Source organism: Suricata suricatta, chromosome 4 (assembly GCF_006229205.1).
Source record: "Suricata suricatta isolate VVHF042 chromosome 4, meerkat_22Aug2017_6uvM2_HiC, whole genome shotgun sequence".
In the NCBI taxonomy this organism is placed as follows: Eukaryota; Metazoa; Chordata; class Mammalia; order Carnivora; family Herpestidae; genus Suricata; species Suricata suricatta.
The window spans coordinates 150,481,049-150,499,665 of NC_043703.1; the positions used below are offsets into that span (position 1 = coordinate 150,481,049).

An 18,617-nucleotide genomic window follows, 5' to 3' on the forward strand; every position below is an offset into this window, starting at 1 on the left:
TTTGGTCACAAACCATCTTGCCTAGGAGTTTGTTTTGAGTCCATCTTTCACCCTTGGTCACTGTGTCAATTGCCTTCTTGCAGTAGAATCACATCCCAGCCCTCTGTTCGGAAAGGAGAGAGCCCGGCTGGTGCTTCATGCTCAAGCATCAGTTACATTTCCATTTAGGACTTGGTGTGTTCAATAAGTGGTGTGTGTGTGTGTGTGTGTGTGTGTGTGTGTGTGTGTGTGTAGAGGAGGAGGAATGATTTGAAAAATATGTTTAATACCTGGTCTTTATGACTTGATCCTGGTGGCTGGGAGAGGGAGGAGTGTAGAATGACATTGGTGGAGAAGGAGAAGAAAGCAGAGATGGAAACAAAGATTTGTGGTGTTACTGCAGCTTGCTTGGTATTTTCAGTAGGAAAGATTCAGGCTCCTTAGCTGCCAGAGCCCCAGGGCTTAATACGTGGGAGGCCCTCAGGAAAGAATCTGGTAGATGAAAAACGTGAAAGGGTGTGACCACAAGAGGTTGGTGGGGGCAGAGGACAGAGACCAGTGGCCGTCTCTGCTTCCGAAAACCAGATACGTGCACAGAGTTGGAAGCATGGTGGACATGGGTCAGATTAATTTGTCATTCTTCTTCCCACTTTGAGGCTCTCAGGCTTGTGGGGCCCCAGAGTTCACTAAACCTGATGAATGGTACGAAGGAGGGGGCATTGAGGGCTACCCTGGGGCGGTTTTTCCTTGCCAGTGGAGTAGGAGAAGGAAACCCCCAGACAAGCAGCAGTGTGTTTGCCTCAAACTGCACCATTGCCTGACGTGTCTGTGAGACCTGGGCAGGACAGCGTGCAGGTAGGCTGTCTAGAGTTCACCTTTCACACCACTTGGGGACACTGTCCCATTGGCACATGGCCAAGGTGCCCAAGAAAGATCTGGAATCCATTCATTCCTGGAAGTCAAGAGGAACCTTGGGAGCAAAACTTGAAGCAGGGAGATGAGGTTCTAGGTGAAATTTGGGGTTCAGCCAGCCTGTGGGGGAGATATTTGGAAACACTTCACCCCTTGATGTGAATTCTCAGTAGGGAATTTGGAAGGCCTTGGAGTTTTTCATATCTAAAGGGGGGATGGTCTTGGCTGGAATATAGCAGCCAGTGGGGTCCCAGCCCCAGGGCTCTCTGGGTGTGAGGATGACCCCATTGCTGATTGGGATCAGATCATTGTTTCGCCATGCGTGTTTTCCCACACTCTTCTTTGCAGGTGTTTGCAAGAGCAAGCCCTTGGACTTGGTGTTTATCATCGATAGTTCTCGCAGTGTGCGGCCCCTGGAGTTCACCAAGGTGAAAACCTTTGTCTCCCAGATAATTGACACGCTGGACATTGGGGCGGCGGACACACGGGTGGCGGTGGTGAACTATGCTAGCACCGTGAAGATTGAGTTCCACCTCCAGACCCACTCAGATAAGCAATCGCTGAAGCGGGCTGTGGCCCAGATCACACCCTTGTCTACGGGCACCATGTCAGGCCTGGCTATCCAGACAGCGATGGATAAGGCCTTCACGGTGGAGGCAGGAGCTCGGGGGCCCACGTCCAACATCCCGAAGGTGGCCATCATCGTGACAGATGGGAGGCCTCAGGACCAGGTGAATGAGGTGGCCGCCCGGGCCCGGGCGTCTGGTATTGAGCTCTATGCTGTGGGCGTGGACCGGGCAGACATGGAGTCCCTCAAGATGATCGCCAGTGAACCCCTAGATGAGCACGTTTTCTACGTGGAGACCTATGGGGTCATTGAGAAACTTTCCTCTAGATTCCAGAAGACCTTTTGTGGTAAGTCTTTGCTCCCAACCAGAAAGGGTGTTATATTCAGACATTGTGTATCCAAAGAAATAAAAGATTTATTCTTTTTTTTTGGTGGAAACTTTATGGAAAATTGAAACATAAGCAGTGCTTTTTGTGTGTGTGTGTGTGTGTGTGTGTGTGTATGTTTTTTTTTAACCAATGTAACACACTTTGGTTTAGGAATATAGAGTTGCTTTATATATAACTTGGTTTGCTCATAAAATCTTCATGTTTGCATTAGAAATGTGAAGGTCTGGAAATATCCAGGATAAATGATCCTGCTGTTCCCTGATGGGGGAGGATAAAAATAAAAATAAAAAACTCAAGACACCTCTCTTCTCCCCTCTGCCCACAACTCCATTTTCCCCAGATATTTTGTTTAGCTTTACCATCTTTGGATGCCACAGAACTCTGCTTGTTTTCCTGTAGAAGCTGGGAGCAGCATCTGTCTGTCTGCCCGTGGAGGAATCAGCTGGCCTGCTTTCCAGTGTAACTGGCAGTGAGGGCTTCTTCCCGAGATGCACTAATTCTCAGAGTCTGCTCTTCCTCTGATGATTCTTCGTGGAGGGACAGGATCAGGAACAAGGGAGGCTGGGATTTCAGCTTCCTTGTGAGGTAGCAAGAAGCAGATTAAAAAAAAATCATTGTTATTGTCTTCTGTCTTTTTCCCTTTAGGATGAGGTTTGAATGTGGGCATGTTCATTTAAAATTTTTTTAAAATGTTAATTTATTTTTTTGGGAGAGAGACAGAGACGGAGACAGAGCATGAGCATGAGCAGGGGAGGGGCAGAGAGAGATGGAGACGCAGAATCTGAAGCAGGCTCCAAGCTCTGAGCTGTCAGCACAGAGTCTGACGCAGGGCTCAAACTCATGAACCGTGAGATCATGACCTGAGCTGAAGTTGGATGCTCGACCAACTGAACCACCCAAGCACCTCTGAACATAATTTAATTGGAATTTTTAGCATAGATCAGCCAGATCCATGAATATGAATTAAAGCCTTTAAGGCTGGGCTTAACTTTTAGTCCTTGATCAGAACTATAAATGTGTGAGACTCATAATTTTTTATTTTTAAGTTTCTATCAATCTATCCAGCAGTGTGTCTATATTCATGCTTTATTTTTTAAAATCATTTAGAGATATAGTCTTTCAAAGCTTTCCATGGTGTTACCGAAACAGGTATGTGCAGAGTTTTAGTTTAGGTAAATTTTATTTTATTTTTAAATTTTTTATTTTTAGTTGTTAAATTTATTTTGAGAGAGTGCACGTGTGTGTGTGTGTGTGTGTGTGTGTGTGTGTCCGTGTGTGCGTGCGCATGTGCATGAACAGGGGAAGGGTGGAAAGAGAATCTAAAATAGACTCTGTGCTGTCAGGGCAGAGCCCCACATGGGGCTCAGTCTCACAAACCATGAGATCATGACCTGAGCCGAAATCAAGAGTTGGACGTTTAACCAACTAGGTGAATTTTAAAACATAGTTCCCTTTTGCTGTGGTGTCCCTAGTTCAGGCGAATTTTAAAATGTAGATACCTTTTGCTATGTAATCTATTCCCCATCTCTTTATTCGATATGCATTAATTAATCACTGATGGTATGAAGATAAAGGTATTCCTTCCCTTCTATCAAGCAATAGTTTAGGTGTGGTGATGAGGCAAACAAGTGAATCAATAATTATAATTGCAAATTTCAAGGAGTTTTTACATCAGCATTAATGTGGAGCTCAGCAATCACCAGGTTGTCAGGAAATGGGAGGTGAAGTCTTGGTCTGGAGCAAAGTTTGGCCTCATCTCAACCAGACCTGGCCGGTGGCCCCTTGTCTTTCCTGTCCCAAGACACTGGGCCTTTACAAGCTGTCCTTGGCTTTGGTGGCATCTACTTAGCATTCATTGGTTTCTCAAGAGAACATGGCTTTCTTTCTCCCAGGAAAACCCCCTGTGCTTGTGGGTGAGTGCTGGTCTGTGGCAGAGTTGGGTCTCACAGCTAGCACCTGGGGTTGGGCTTGAAGGCCATAAAGTAGCAAGTGGTGAGTGGCAATCTTTTCCTTCGGGTACAAAAGGCCTGCTTGTTCTGGGGGGGAAATCTCCTCTCTATGGAAAAGTAGACTGAGGGACAGCTTGTTGCAGTCAACGGGTTGGAAAGAGCATTCCATGAAAAGGCCCTTCTTGGGCAGATGTTAGCCTTGACCTGTTGCCAAAGCAGTCGAGGCTGGGTTACCTGCCCAGGGATGCCAGCCTCCTCCAACAGACCTTCTTGGTTTCTCAGAAATGACTAAATTCACAGATTCTTCTTCAAAGCATGTCACTAGGGAAAATAAATCCAGTAAGATATAAATAAGTCCAGGAGTGAAAAGATGGGTATGCAGTTTACCTAACGGAATCTGATTTATTCTGGTCTTTCTTTTCTTTTCACCTGCTTGCATCGAGCGTGTGAGTTTATTCTCCTTGCAGATGTTAGGGGCCCTGAAGTTTCACACGTGAGCGTTTGGGCTCAAGCGCCATCCTGAGCATTCAGAAGGCAGTTACAGGCATTGCCCTCCACTGTTTGCATGTTCAAGTATGTATCACCGCCCAGGAGTGAGTGAGTTCCAGGGCCAGAGGGATCCCTGCCTGCGGCTTCTGTTTTGACACAAATGACAGAGCCCTTGGAAACCAGATCCTGGCTGCCACAGGCCAGCTAGCTCACAGACCTTCGAGAAGCACACTGTAGTTCTCCCTGTGTCTTGAAGTTGGAAAGTAAAAGTCTTTTTCCTGAACAGGTGGATAAATTGAAGACCTGACCCATGTAAGTGCGTGACTTCGGCTCCCAATTCAAGATTTCCTTTCTCTTTGAGAAAGTTGACAACAAAATCTGTAATTTTAAATTCGTAACATTATTAGTGGAAGAACAGAGACCAAAAACAAATAGCCAATTGTTATAGTGAACTACAATTGGAGAGGAACCCAGAGAGTGATGCCTCTCTGACATGGAAGAGTTATCGGGAATGTTTCTTACGTGTCGATACTGACTATTGTAAACTTCCTGTGCACAGCTCTGGACCCATGTGCTCTTGGCACACACCAGTGCCAGCATGTGTGCGTCAGTGACGGGGAAGGCCGGCACCACTGTGAGTGTAGCCAAGGATATTCCCTGAACGCCGATATGAAGACATGTTCAGGTGAGGCTTGCTCAGGGGATGGTGTCTGACTGCAACTTTCCTGGGGACCTACTCTCTAGGGTTTGGGTTTGGACTGGTCTTATGCTTTTCTCCTGACTTTTGGTTGGCTTACTGTTGCTTATCTGCGTTTTTCTTCCAAAATTGTTGGAGAAATGTGAGGTAATACATAAATTGGCTTATTTATAGCACTTATTATTAGTTTTAGAGAAAAGGGTTAGTAGGGAAATGGGTTAGGAAGGAAGGGGGCCAACAGTTTTGGTACTTTTGAGGATTTGGAACTTTTCCTGGATTTTACTTAATTAAATACAAACTGCCCCTTCATCCCTGCAACCAAAGCTGCTCATTGAATTCAGACACAGAAGAAAGTTTGGAGAGATTCTCACTCATTTGGTGTATGAATATTCAAATATAGTTGATGAAGATGGGAAATAGGTCAATTTTTTTTTAATCCTAGAAAAAATTTTTGAGAGGAAGGAAACTTGGAGATTATTTAATTCAATGTATTCATTTTATAGATGATGAAATTGAGACACAATAGGGGAAGAAGACTTACCCATGTCATAGGGTCTGTTAGTGAAAGAGCTAACACAGGACGTCAGTTCCCAGCCTCCTGTCCGTTCGTCTTCCCATTGTGCTAAGCTGCCTCGTTTCAGTAGGAGTGCGTGTGTGTGTGTGTGGTGTGTGTGTAGTGGCTCATAATTAATTTACCATGTTTTCTGTGTGTTTACATTTGTCTGGATCATCTTTTGATAGCTATCAATAAGTGTGCTCTTAACACGCATAACTGTGAGCACATCTGTGTGAACGACAGAACTGGCTCTTATCACTGTGAGTGCTATGAAGGCTATACCTTGAATAAAGATAAGAAGACATGTTCAGGTAAGTGGGGAGGAGGGTTTACTTTGCTACCTCCCTATCTGTGTGCCTCCCCAGCTGGTGTTGGAGGGGTAGGTCATGTTGATATGGTGCTTGGTTGATTCTTCTCTCTTGGGCTTTTCCCACTTCTGAGGTTTATTAGACAAGTCAGAAATGACAACATGTATGTATCATGGCTCACATGTATGAGTGTGTTGTTCATTTCCATGTCTGTACCGAGCCCTATCAGTGCTTTCCTACTGAACTAAAGATAGTTTAGTAGGTGAAAATCAAAGAACACTCCACGAGGTATCTACTACCTACCATGGGATAAACAGTTACTTCATAGAGAAGCCTGGCAGCCACCACCTGAGCCGAGTGGTCGGAGTGAACACCTCCAGTAATGACCAGCGGTGGCATCATGCATCTCCTGACATGATGTCCTGAGGGAACCATAGTACCCCTGTTGTATTCTTGCTAAGCACCCAGAATCATGAGGAAATTTCCAACCAACCTAAATTTGGAGGCATTCTACAAAGTAATTTTCCATGGCTTCTCAGAGGTGTCAAGGTCATGAAAGACAAAGAGTGAGGAAATGCCCCAGATAGGAAAGGACTAAGGGCATGTGACAATGAAATGCAATGTGGGTCCTAGATTGGATCCTGGACCAGAAAAAGGACATTAGTGCTGGAACAAATGGCAAAATTTGAATGAGGTCTGGAGGTTGGTTAATAGTATTGTGTCAGCATTAATTTCCCAGTTTTTTTTAATAGTTTATTTTCAAATTGGTTTCCATAATACACCCAGTGCTTCTCCCCACAAGTGCCCCCCACCATGACCAGCATCCCGTTCCCTTCCTCCCCCTCCCCCTTCCTTCCATGGTTCGTTTTCAGTATTCAATAGTCTTTCATGATTTGTGTCCCTCACTCTCCCCAGCTCTCTTTCCCCCTTTCTTTCCCTATAGTCGCCTGTTAGGTTTCTCCTGTTAGACCTATGAGTGCAAACATATGGTATCTGTCCTCCTATGCCTGACTTATTTTACTTAGCATGACACCCTCAAGGTCCATCCACTTTCCTACAAATGGCCATATTTAATTCTTTCTCATTGCCATGTAATACTCCATTGTGTATACATACCACATCTTCTTGATCCATTTATCAGGTGATGGACATTTAGGCTCTTTCTATGATTTGGCTATTGTAGAAAGTGCCGCTTTGAACATTGGGGTACATGTGCCCCTATGCATCAGCACTTCTGTATCCTCTGGGTTTTGATGATTGTACTATGGTTATTTGGGATGCTAACATTTGGGGAGATGGGTGAAATACAGGATTTTTGTATTATTTTTGGAAATTTTTTATATGCCTTGTGATGATTTCAAACTGAAAACTTTTTAAAAAGTTGTTGAAAAGTATCTTGTCTGTGTAGAGAAAAGTGCACTGAGTGACAGTTTGGGTCTTGAGTTCTGATGCTTTTCTGAATCAGTTGGTTTCTTTTGGATTCAGCTTCCTTACTTATTACTTTTTAAAAAATGTTTGTTTACTTTTGAGAGAGAGACCAAGGAGGGAGAGCAGGAGAGGAGCAGAGAGAGACAGAGACACAAAAACTGAAGCAGGATCTAGGCTCTGAGCTGTCAGCACAGAGCCTGATGTGGGGCTCCAGCCCATGAACTGTAAGATCATGACCTGAGCTGAAGTCGGACGCTTAACCGACTGAGCCACCCAGGTGCCCCTCAGCTTTCTCACTTATAACAGGAGACAGCTGGATTACAGTTCCTTCAGTTTCAAGTTTGATGTCTTTCTGAACTAGTGTAATTAGCCACATAATTGCGGGTACCCCTCTGATTCAGCATAAATACAATAAGCCCCAAAGGAAAGCTTTAGACAGTAGTTATGAGATACTTAGATTATAAAAACTCAGTCTTGATGACTTTGAAAAGCAGTGGGGGAAAGATGAGGAATAAACACTGTGTGTAGGATTTTGTTGAACTCAGCTTGCTTCCAGCATGAACCAATGGTATTGGTGGCTGTGGAAACTTTCTAATAGGTTTGCCTCATATTATTTCTAGGTGCAAGTAAGAAGATTTCTATATGTGGGTAATAAAAGACTTTTCTAATGTTAATTTTTCTCCTCCTGGACTTTTGTTTGGCAGCTCAAGATCAATGTGCTTTTGGTACACATGGCTGTCAGCACATTTGTGTGAATGACGGAGGTTGGTCCCATCACTGTGAATGCTATGAAGGTTACACTCTGAACGCAGATAATAAAACGTGTTCCGGTAAGGTCCAGTGAGCAAATTCTTCCGTCATTGGCTCTTTATATGACAGTGAAGCCAACTTGCAATTCACATAGCGAGAGATTCTTTTTTTTAAATTTTTTTTTATTTTTTGAGAGACAAAGAGAGCGCTAGCAGGGGAGGGCCAGAGACAGAGGGAGATACAGAATCTGAAGCAGGCTCCAGGCTCTGAGCTAGCCATCAGCACAGAGCCCGACATGGAGGCTCGAACCCTCAAACCATGAGATCATGACCTGAGCCGAAGCCAGATGCTTAATCAACTGAGCCACCCAGGTGCCCCTGAGAGATTCTTAAAGACAGTTTAAAGAATCGGACTTTAGACCTTCTACTGTACTTACAGACAGACGCACACATTGCTCAGACAGCAGTGAGCTCACTTGATTTTGCAAATATAGCTCACTTCAGAAATGGGTGGGGAGTGGGGGAGATGAGAAAAGCTAATTGAATGTAGGGTCCTTATCCAGGAAAATTTTATAGCTCGGTACACTGGGGACTTGTAAAGAAAATGGGAACTCTAGCAGAAGTCAGTTGGACAGTAACTATTTGGTGTGATAGGCTGAACTGATCTTTTTCCAATTAAAACTTGGCCAGGAACTTTTCTGTAGCGCCGATCTTAAAGCTGGATTCTTTTAGTAAAGGAGACTTTGTCAATGACTAAATTAGACCCACACAGGTCTTCCAGTAAGTTTGAGGTAAGTTGTTCCCTGACAGTTTCTAGATGATCAATCTTCAGTGAATCTGAGCCTTATGACTTGGCCAATCCTCATTAATTTGATTTAAAGTCACTGGCAGAACAGGGTAGCATTTGTAATGTAAAAGCACTTTCTAAGAGAAATCCATGCCTCTCAAGGTGGTGTTTAATTTTGGCATATTCAAACTTTTTACAAAGATTATTATGTATACGTTCCTGTCCCTTGAGGAGAGAGATTATGTGGCCTTTTTAAGAGAGAAGAAGGGAAATGGCAACTCACCACTTCCTTAAAAAGAAAAAAAAGAGGGGTACCTGGGTGGCTGAGTTAGTTAAGCATCCAACTTCAGCTCAGGTCATAATCTCACTTGCTTGTGAGTTTGAGGTCCGTGTTGGGCTCTCTGCTGTCAGCACGGAGCCTGCTTCAGATCTTCTGTCCCCTTCTCTCTGCCTCTTTCCTTCTCTGTTCTCTCTCTCTCTCTCTTCTCTCAAAATAAATAAACTTAAAAAAAAAAGTAAGAAAAACCAGGAGTGCCTGGGTGGCTCAGTCACTTAAGTGTCTGATTTTTTCGTCTCCACTCAGGTCTTGATATCAGGGTCATGAGTTCAAGCACCATGTTGAGCTCCACACTGGGCATCCAACCTACTTAAAAAAAAAAGAAAACAAAAGGAATCGATTAAAGAGTACTGAGCACCTATTTTTCCTGGACCGTACAAGTGCTGTGGGGATGTAAAGAAGCGCATTTGTGTCTCTGAGCAATTTATAGGCTGGGCACCAAGAGAGCCAACACCTTGAGAAAGCAGAGATTCTTAGGGAGAGGGAAAGATGGTAACCAAGGGCTGTGGACACTGGGGAGGCAGGCTGCTTGGAGGAGGGCGTGGAGCGGGTAGGGCAGGAGGTGAGCCTTGAGGATGGTGAAAGTTTAGACAGAGGGCTGGTGAGCCAGATGGCCAAGGGCTTGTGTTGGTTTGCTAGGCAGGTAAGACTAAGTCCGTTCAGGTGGAGAGGCCCCATGGCTGCACTTCCCAAACTGGTTACAGATATCCTACTTGGTACTTTAAGCCACCAGGAACACTGAGGACCTTGAAAAAGGAAACTAACAGATATTATGGAATAAAGGGAAACATTTAAAAAAAAATCGAAAAACATGTTCAGTCAAGGCAGATGACTCCAGGCAATCAATACTCCCAGGTCACAGTATCCATCATTTTTCAGTATCTACTGTATGCTGTACATGGTTGTAGGCATTCGCTGTGAGCAACTTTTGAGGAAACCGAGGCACAGGCAGGGTGCATGACTTGGCCATGGGCGCTCAGTTAGTGGGCAGCAGCGTGAAGACTTGAACCCAGGTACTTGCTCTGGTGGTTACACATGCTCTCAAACACAAGCCTTCCTGTTTCATGGTTGCACAGGTAACACAGGATAGCAAAGCTGGAGAGAAGAGCCAGGCCAGATTGTGGAACGTTAGTATTTATATATTTTATTTTTTAAATTGTTTTTATTAAAATTTTTTTTGGTATTAACTTATTCTTTTTCTGATTCTCTTCCTTTCTCTTTTTGTTTACTTTTTTAATTTAAAAATGTTTAAAAATTTATTTTTATTTTTATTTTTATTTTTTAATGTGTTTTATTTATTTTTGAGAGACAGAGAGTCAGTGTGAGCAGGGGAGGGACAGAGAGAGAGGGGGACACAGACGCTGAATCAGGCTCCAGACTCTGAGCTGGCAGCACAGAGCCCAACATGGGGCTCGAACTCATGAATGGTGAGATTATGACCTGAGCCAAAGTTGGACATTTAACCGACTAAGCCACCCAGGTGCCTCAAAGCTCTTTTATAGGCAATAGTGAGCCATGGAAGTTTCCTGAGTGTGGAGGGACACTTAAGAGTTAGAGGGGGACAAACCAATTAGGTTGGTCCCCTGTGGCAGTGGACGAAGCACCTGTGTTTCTGTGGAAGACTTTCTGGGTTTATTAAGGAAAACCTGCTGTTTTTATTTGTGTTGGGGCAGTCTGGACATGGGACCGACAAGCATAGCACTTGTCTGCTCTCCACTCAAATCTGGGCAAACCCTCTCCCTCCTTGTAATATATTTGCTGTGACAGATAATAAATGCCTTGCTATCCAAACATACACATCTCCTCACCATCATCACTGTTACTGCTAGCTGTTTGTGTACATGTGCATCTGTGCACAGGTTGGTGTTTTCTCTCCCACTTTGTACACTCTTTCTTTTTTTAATGTTTATTTATTTTTGGAGGCGGGGTGGGGGGAGCAAGCCAGGGAGGGGCAGAGAGAGAAGGAGAGAGAAATCCCAAGCAGAGCCTGTCCTTGCAGAGCCTGATGCGGGGCTCAAACTTAAAAACTGTGAGATCACGACCTGAGCCTAAACGAAGAGCCGAATGCTCAACTGACTCAGCCCCCCGGGCGTCCCTTTCCCACTTTGTACGCTTTTAAGGGTAAGCCTGTGGTCCACACAGCACCAAATTTAGCTCCATGCACAAGTGGGTCGCTAATGCGTTATTTTTGGTGATGGTGAAGATGATCCGCGTGTGGCTGGAGGTGTTGGAGGTGTTTGTGGTCATCAGGAAAAGCCCAGGGTAAGGTCTGGGCTACAATCAAAGTCAGTGCAGTCCCAGGAAAGAGAGAAGGCAGCCCCGAGACATCTGCGAGATGGAAAGGAAAAGCGGGGAGCCAGGAAAGGGCGAGGCTGGAGGGATGTGACATGTGGAAAAGGTAAACAGGCTTTCTCCTGAGAAGTGCGAGATTCGTTGCTGAGAACTGAAGGGTTCATCCTCAGCATCTGTTGCCACCAGACCGAAGCTTTTGTCGCTGGAATCTGCGTTTGGTTTCCTGCTCTAACTTGGGAATATTTTCTTCCCTGCCGCGCGTGGGCAGTTCTCAGCAAGTGTGCTCTGGGCTCTCACGGCTGCCAGCACGTCTGCGTGGACGACGGGCCGGCGGCCTATCACTGCGACTGTTATGCCGGCTACACCTTGAACAAGGACAGGAGGACGTGCTCAGGTGAGGACCGGCCCTTGGAGTCATTTGGAAGGAGAATCTCCCGGAGGAAGCCTTCCTCCCCAAGTCTGAAGCACAGTCCTCAGTGTTCCTCCTGCCCGAATCCTCCAGGGGCCCCCAGTTCCCTGCAGAACAAAACCATTCTCCCTCTTGGGTCCTCCCTCTCTCTTTGTTTTTCTTTCTAATCAAAGTCTCTTCCTAAGTTGGAGTTTCTGCTGTGGTGGTGGTAAGACACACAACATACAATTCCACATTTTAAACATTTGTAAGGTGTTTCAAAAGTATAGTTAAGTGGCCCTAAGTGCATTCCTATTGTGCAGCCCGTCCCACACTCCATCTGTGGCACTTAATCATCCCAGAGTGAAGCTCAGGGCTGGTCCTTTCTCTCCCCGCCCCTGGTGACCTCTCCTCTTCACCAGGTCATTCCCTTTGTCCCCCGATTCACTCCTTTCCCGTCCTGTGCTCTACCACGTGAATATTCCGGAAACATGTCCTGCCTCCATTTCCACCCTTTGCTGGGACCCCCTTCCCTCGCCGCTTTTGCTTGTCAAAATCCAAGAACCGCATCCTTGCCAACATTTGGTTTTGTTGCATTAAATTTTTGCCAATCTAGTCATTGCAAAAAAAGTATCTCCCTGGGGTCTTTATTTTTTTCATTTCCTGGTTACTAGAGAGCCTAAGCACCTCTTCCTGGATTTCTTGGTCATTTCAGTTTTTATTGGGAAATGCTGTTTATGCCCTTATTTTTCTATCGTGTTATTTGTATTTTTCTTACTGAGTCAAAGGAACTCTTCACATCTCTGGATATAAATGGTGTTTTATGTGTTGGAAATACCTTCTACACTATGTTTATATTTTTACTGAAGGAGGTCTCTGCAACAGTATTCATAGTATTTTAATTTGTGCAGTAGCTTTATTATGTGTTTATTTTCAATGTTTTGCTACTTGCATAAGTATTTTCTAAATTACTTTGTGTGAATCGAATTCTGCAAAGGAGTGTTTTTTTGTTTCATTATTTAATTTCCAGGCCTAGTTTAATTCTACCCCTTCTCCTTCCATTGACCCCTGTCCTCTTTCAGCACAGGATGCCTTATGTTGGGGTTACTTGTGTGTTCCTTCAACCATTACTTTGTCCAGTTGGTAAATAGAGCGCCTACTATGTTCTAGGCACTAGGTATATAATTGTGAACATAACACGTATGGTCTTCGATAACAGTTTAAGGGGAAAAGACAAGGAAGTAACAGTTTATAAATGAAATAAGAACCGTGGGTAAAGAACAGGGTCCTTGAGACAGTGTGGGTTGGGGGAGCCCCTGGATGAGGAAGTGACATCTGATACCCAAGCATCAGCACTAGTTAGGTTGGGATTGGGTTGTTGGGATTGGGTTGCTGGCAGACGGAGGGAGAGCAATGCCACCCAGGTCTGTGCGGTGGTGGCTTTGGTGGGAGAGGAGAGGACAGGGGCCAGTGTGAGGGAGGCGTGACCAGCCAGGAGAAGCACGGTGCCAGCTGGGAGACGGAGGCAGGAGCCCAGTCATGCTGATCCAGTGGGTGAGGAAAAGGAGTTTATATTTTATTCTATGGGAAATGGGACGTCACTGGAGAGTTTTAAGCAACGGAGAGGCATGATTCTGTTTATATTTTCACAAGTCACCCTAGCTGCTGTGTGGATTGGAGGGGACAGAGAGCAGAAGGCGGGACCAGCCAGAGGCTGATGCAGTGGTCCCGGTTTGGGTGAGGAGGGTGACAGTGGTGACAGAAGCAAGCTGATTCCGGATACTTTTCAGAAGCAGAATATAAACAGGAACCAGGGAACAAGACGGGAGAGGAATAAGGATGATTTTCCCATCAGCCTGAGCAGCTGGGAGGAGCATGGGGTATCTTTGTTGAGGCTAGGAAGACTGAGGGTGAGGGTGAAGCAGATTTGGGGAGAAAAGTCCGAGTCTGGGACTTGTATGTTTATGCTCCTGCAGACTGTGAACTCCAACCCTCAACGGTAGTAAATGTCTGTATTCCTAGTTTCTTCCACAGCCCCTGACGGTTACGTGGTAATTACTTCTTTATTTGGAGTATGGATGGATTAGCTTCTTGGGGAGGGTGAGGATAGTAGGGAGCAGCTTGCTTCTAGAATTGTCTTATGTCAGGGTACTGTCATCCTATTCAGGTGTTTAATCCTCAGAAAAATCAGTCTTGGGCATTTTTTCTTCTCCTGGAAGATGGGGGTTCCAGTATAATTTATGACAGGTGAGGTCCTGATCTCCTTTGTCTAGACATTCACAGATTTTCTCTGCAAATATTCATGGAGCTACTCATATCTAGTCCTCTGTTGGGTCCTGAGGAAGGAACAGGCGACAAAGCAATGCTTTGTAGTTTGCAGTGTATAAGTTTCGTACTTCTTTTGTTAAATTTTTTCCTAAAAATTTTATTTATTTATTTATTTATTTATTTATTATTTATTTATTTATTTATTTTGATGCTATTGTGGATTGATCCATCTCTCAACTTTCAATTGTGGTACATCTCAGTTTTAAATTTTCTGTGAAGGGTTTTAATTAGAATACCCCACTTAGCCCCTGCCCTCATAGAGCTTACAGTCTATCGGGCAAGATAACACTGCGGAAGTATTCTAAGTGCCAACTATATGCCCTGTACAAGGACGATGGACATGCACTTAATTTCAGTAGATACTTTCTGGCTTACTGACTGACTGATTTGGGCTGGCTATCCCTAAAAGTCAGCAGGATTTGGACAGGTAGGTAGATTCTATTTAATCAAGTGAATTTATGGTCCCCTTACCTCTCAATATGCTTTGAGAATATTGGGGGGGAATGTGGGAAAAATGTGGGACTCTCTGTCCTCAGGCCATGGTACTACTCAACTGGAAGACTGTATATCAGTCTTCAGACCTGGGAAGTTATTCTTACTTTAGGCAACTTTAGGGGCTATGATAGTGAGTAGGAATAGCTAGCTGCCTCACTGTATTTCAGAAAGAACTAGAAGTTAGCATTATAGTTCTCCCAGGTTCTTTGCTTACATATTGATACAAACCTGAATTTTTCAGTTCCAAAGTATTTATGGGTAAGAATTAGAACTCTCAATTCAGACCATTCAATAGAATAATAGTCTGTATAGGAAATCAGGAATTACCTAGTTTTAATCCTTGAATATTTTGGCCAAAGAGAGAACTGTTTTCTTCATTTTCATTTCCTAATAAGGATACAATATCATAATAAGATTATCTTAGCTCTGTATTTTTGACTTCTGCCTATGTCAACTTTTTAAAGTTTTACTTCCTCTCACAGAAAGTTTCCAACAATCACAAAAGTATAGAGAATATAACAAACTCTCATATAACCAACACCCAGCTTTGGCAACTGTAAGCACTTCCCAATATCTAATCCAGTTTCTTCTGTGACATTAGCATTCCAAAGTATTTTCTCTTTCTGTGTGCTTATACCCTTTTACCTCCTGGAAAATGCATTTCGGTAAGTCTTAATGGAAGTATTGAATTGTAGATTTCCTGAGTTGCTATGATTTCTAATTAGCTGTAACATTTTGTACACTGTCGTCATCAGCCATTCAAGAAGCACGGAGACTCATCTCCACAGACGACGCTTGTGGATGTGAGGCCACTCTGGCATTCCAGGATAAGGTCAACTCATATCTGCAGAGACTGAACGCCAAACATATCCTTTCTGGAAGGTTTTCTGCTTCTGCTTTAAGCCATCCTAGGTAGTACAACTGAGCCAAACATTTTAGGATGTTCCACAGGATAAGGGCCCTATTCATTACATTTTAAGATGAGCAATAGTAATGCAGTGTTTATTTTTTTTTTTTAGAGTTCTTTTAAAATATTTTAATAGACTGTTTTGCCCAGTTAGGAGTTTGCTGCCTATTTGTTCCTCTAGTGCTTTTCCAGTAGTATATGCTAATTGAGTTTTTATTAACAGATGGAGCAGGATCTCTTAATAGGGCTCTCTGAGTTCAGAATCTGTGCATGTGTGGGATGAGTTAGCTGACTAGGGAGGCGTTAGCTCAGATAGCACATACGCTGGCTAGCCAAGTGGTCAAAAGCAGATTTCAGAATGTAACATGGTACCATCTAAGAAACTGTGAAAATTAGTCCTTTATCCAAAGGAGTAATTCAAGAAAAGTACTTTTTCTTAGACAGCTCAAGTTAACAACACTGTCCCTAGGGGCCTTAGAAGAATGGTTATTTAAATTGTGATAGGGACATGGGGGGGGGGGGTGCACAGAAAGTTTTACAAAAATCCTTTTGTAAATCCTTAAGTTGACCTGCCTAAAATGCTACAGGGGGTCAGTTGGCATTCTCTGTTCCTATTTCTCACTTCACAGCGGTGTTCTCCTAACTTCATAAGGAAGGCATATCTCTTACCTAGCCTCAATCTTCTAAGGGGAATTTCTTAGAAAAGTAAAATCTCCAGAGCCAAACAAAGGGACAGTTCAACAGTTTTAAATCAAGGCTTCATAAACACCACTCCCCCAATTTATTCCATTAAGAGATATTTTTCAATTAAATTTTGCCTTTCATTTTTCATTTTTAGTAATTTTATGTCGAAATTTGTAATTTATTGTTGTTTGATCAATTATGTGCTTCTATTAGTTGTAATGATATCTCACGCCAGATGATTAAAAATACTGGGGGCCTTGGGGTGCCTGGGTGGCTCAGTCAGTGAAGCATCCGACTTCAGCTCAAGTCATGATCTTACAGTTTCTGGGTTCAAGCCCTGTGTCGGGCTCTTTGCTGACAACTCAGAGCCTGGAGCCTGCTTTGGATTCTGTGTCTCCTTTTCTCTCTGCCCTTCCCCTGTTCATGCGCTGTCCCTCTCTGTTTCTCAATAATAAATCAATGTTAAAAAATTAAAAAAAAAATACTAGGGGCCCTATGGTCAAAGAAAATTAATTTAAAGGTAATTTCAATATCGATGTGTATTTGCTTGTTGTTTAAGTTACTTCAAAGAAGTGTTAATAATGATCAAGAAAATATTCCCAAGATTCAAAGTAGAATAAAATTTTGTGGAGAAAGTAGAAAGTAAATACAAGGTCAAGGAAATACAAATTCCTTTAAATATTTTATTTTAGAAGAATGATAGTAGGTTTCGATTTAGTATGGTATTAATATTATATAGGACATTTGGAAGACTAATTTAGATTTTACTTAAAAAAAATCAACATTTAGGAAACCTGGGTAGCTCAGTCAGTTAAGTGTCCAACTTCAGCTTAAGTCATGATATCAGTCTATGGGTTCGAGCCCCACGTCGGGCTCTGTGCTGACAGCTGAGAGACTGGAGCCTGTGTTCAGAGTCTGTTCCTCCCCACTCTCTGTCTCTCTCTCTCTCAAAATAAAATAAAGACATAAAAAAATTGTTTTAAAGCAAAAACAAATCAGTATTTATAATATGGCAGAAATTGCATATTTTGTAACTATAATTTATGATGAAAATTTTCATCTAATTTAAATATGCACAAGGCACCCCTTATTTGTCAAAATTATTTTCGGGGATGGGAGCAAAAATGTTTGAAGACAACTTCTCTGTATCATCTCTGAAGACCACTGCCTTTTTTTTTTTAAATGTTTATTTATTTTTGAGAGAGACAGACAGACAGACAGACAGACAGTGGGGGAGGGGCAGAGAGAGAGGGAGATACAGAATCTGAAGCAGGCTCCAGGCTCTGAGCTGTCAGCACAGAACCTGATGCAGGGCTTGAACCCACAAACCACGAGATCATGATCTGAGCCAAAGTTGGTTGGACACTTAACCACTGAACCACCCAGGCGGCCCCTGAAGATCACTGCTTTCTAACATGCCTCTAAAGAACAAAACTTCTTAGTTTTAGGTTAAATTAGATTTTGCTGAGAAAATAATTTCACTCTTTTTCTTTATTGACAGTAGATGTAATTTTTCTCGTTTATCTTACACTGAAGTGTTTCAAAGTGTGTTTATGTCTTCTGGTATTTAAAAATAAAAGGCATTGGCCTTAACAACTAGCTACTTGATGACATTTTAGGGAAGCTGCAAGCAAATTAATCTGGACAAATACATCGTTAAATTACTCAAAATTTTCACCTGGATACGGGGACAGCTTGGTGTGTTTTGTACTTTTGCATACTTCAGTGTTCCTGCTAATAATTTGCCATTGCACGTGCTTGAATATTACTGAGTAAATAAATAGCATGAGGATCTTCTAGAGAGTCAGTATCATTTTTTTAAGGAAATAAACATTCACATCTTTATGAGCAAACTTTAGTGTCTCTAAGCTATGACTGTGAAATGATTGATAGGAAATGGAATGAAAAGTTTAACATTTCTTTATTTACCACTTGGGCCATTTAGTTTTTAAATGTTTATGTTACTAAGATAACCATACATACAATGGGAACTTTTGACTATTTTCTTTTGATAGTAGTAATAAACCAGACTTATTACTCAGAGTGTAAATTGTATGGAGTATTTACACATAAAAAAGTTCATATAATTAAATTGAGGTGAATATCATTTCACTGTTTAACACTGTTTTTTGCTCTTTTTTCTGCTAGAGTATTACTGAAGCTGTGATCAGGGGGCTGTAATACACATATCTAAAAATAGATCAAGTGAACATTACATGAAACATTATAAGAAACATGTAACTAAAGATTTTAGTTTTGAATTAAAAGTATTATAACTTTCTACCAAGGACAAAAAAATCCTACATTATCTTTACTGTTTTACTTTAGGATCCAATCAATAAAACTATATATTTCTAATATCACTCTAACAAGTA

At 42.8% G+C, this 18,617-nt stretch overlaps 1 protein-coding gene across 1 annotated transcript; it reads left to right on the forward strand.

The window, feature by feature from the left end:
• Positions 1–586: 586 nt before the first annotated feature.
• MATN3 (matrilin 3) lies at positions 587–18,610 on the forward strand. Its single transcript, XM_029938570.1, has 8 exons — positions 587–599; positions 1,240–1,806; positions 4,846–4,971; positions 5,725–5,850; positions 7,980–8,105; positions 11,709–11,834; positions 15,407–15,517; positions 17,847–18,610. The coding sequence occupies exons 1-8, from the start codon at positions 587–589 to the stop codon at positions 17,879–17,881; spliced, it is 1,230 nt and encodes a 409-aa protein (XP_029794430.1). The 3' UTR covers positions 17,882–18,610.
• Positions 18,611–18,617: the final 7 nt, after the last annotated feature.

Coding starts and splice junctions, on each gene's coding strand:
- MATN3 (XM_029938570.1), top strand. Junction 5,851..7,979: donor AGATAAGAAGACATGTTCAG/GTAAGTGGGGAG, acceptor TTTGTTTGGCAG/CTCAAGATCAATGTGCTTTT. Junction 8,106..11,708: donor AGATAATAAAACGTGTTCCG/GTAAGGTCCAGT, acceptor GCGCGTGGGCAG/TTCTCAGCAAGTGTGCTCTG.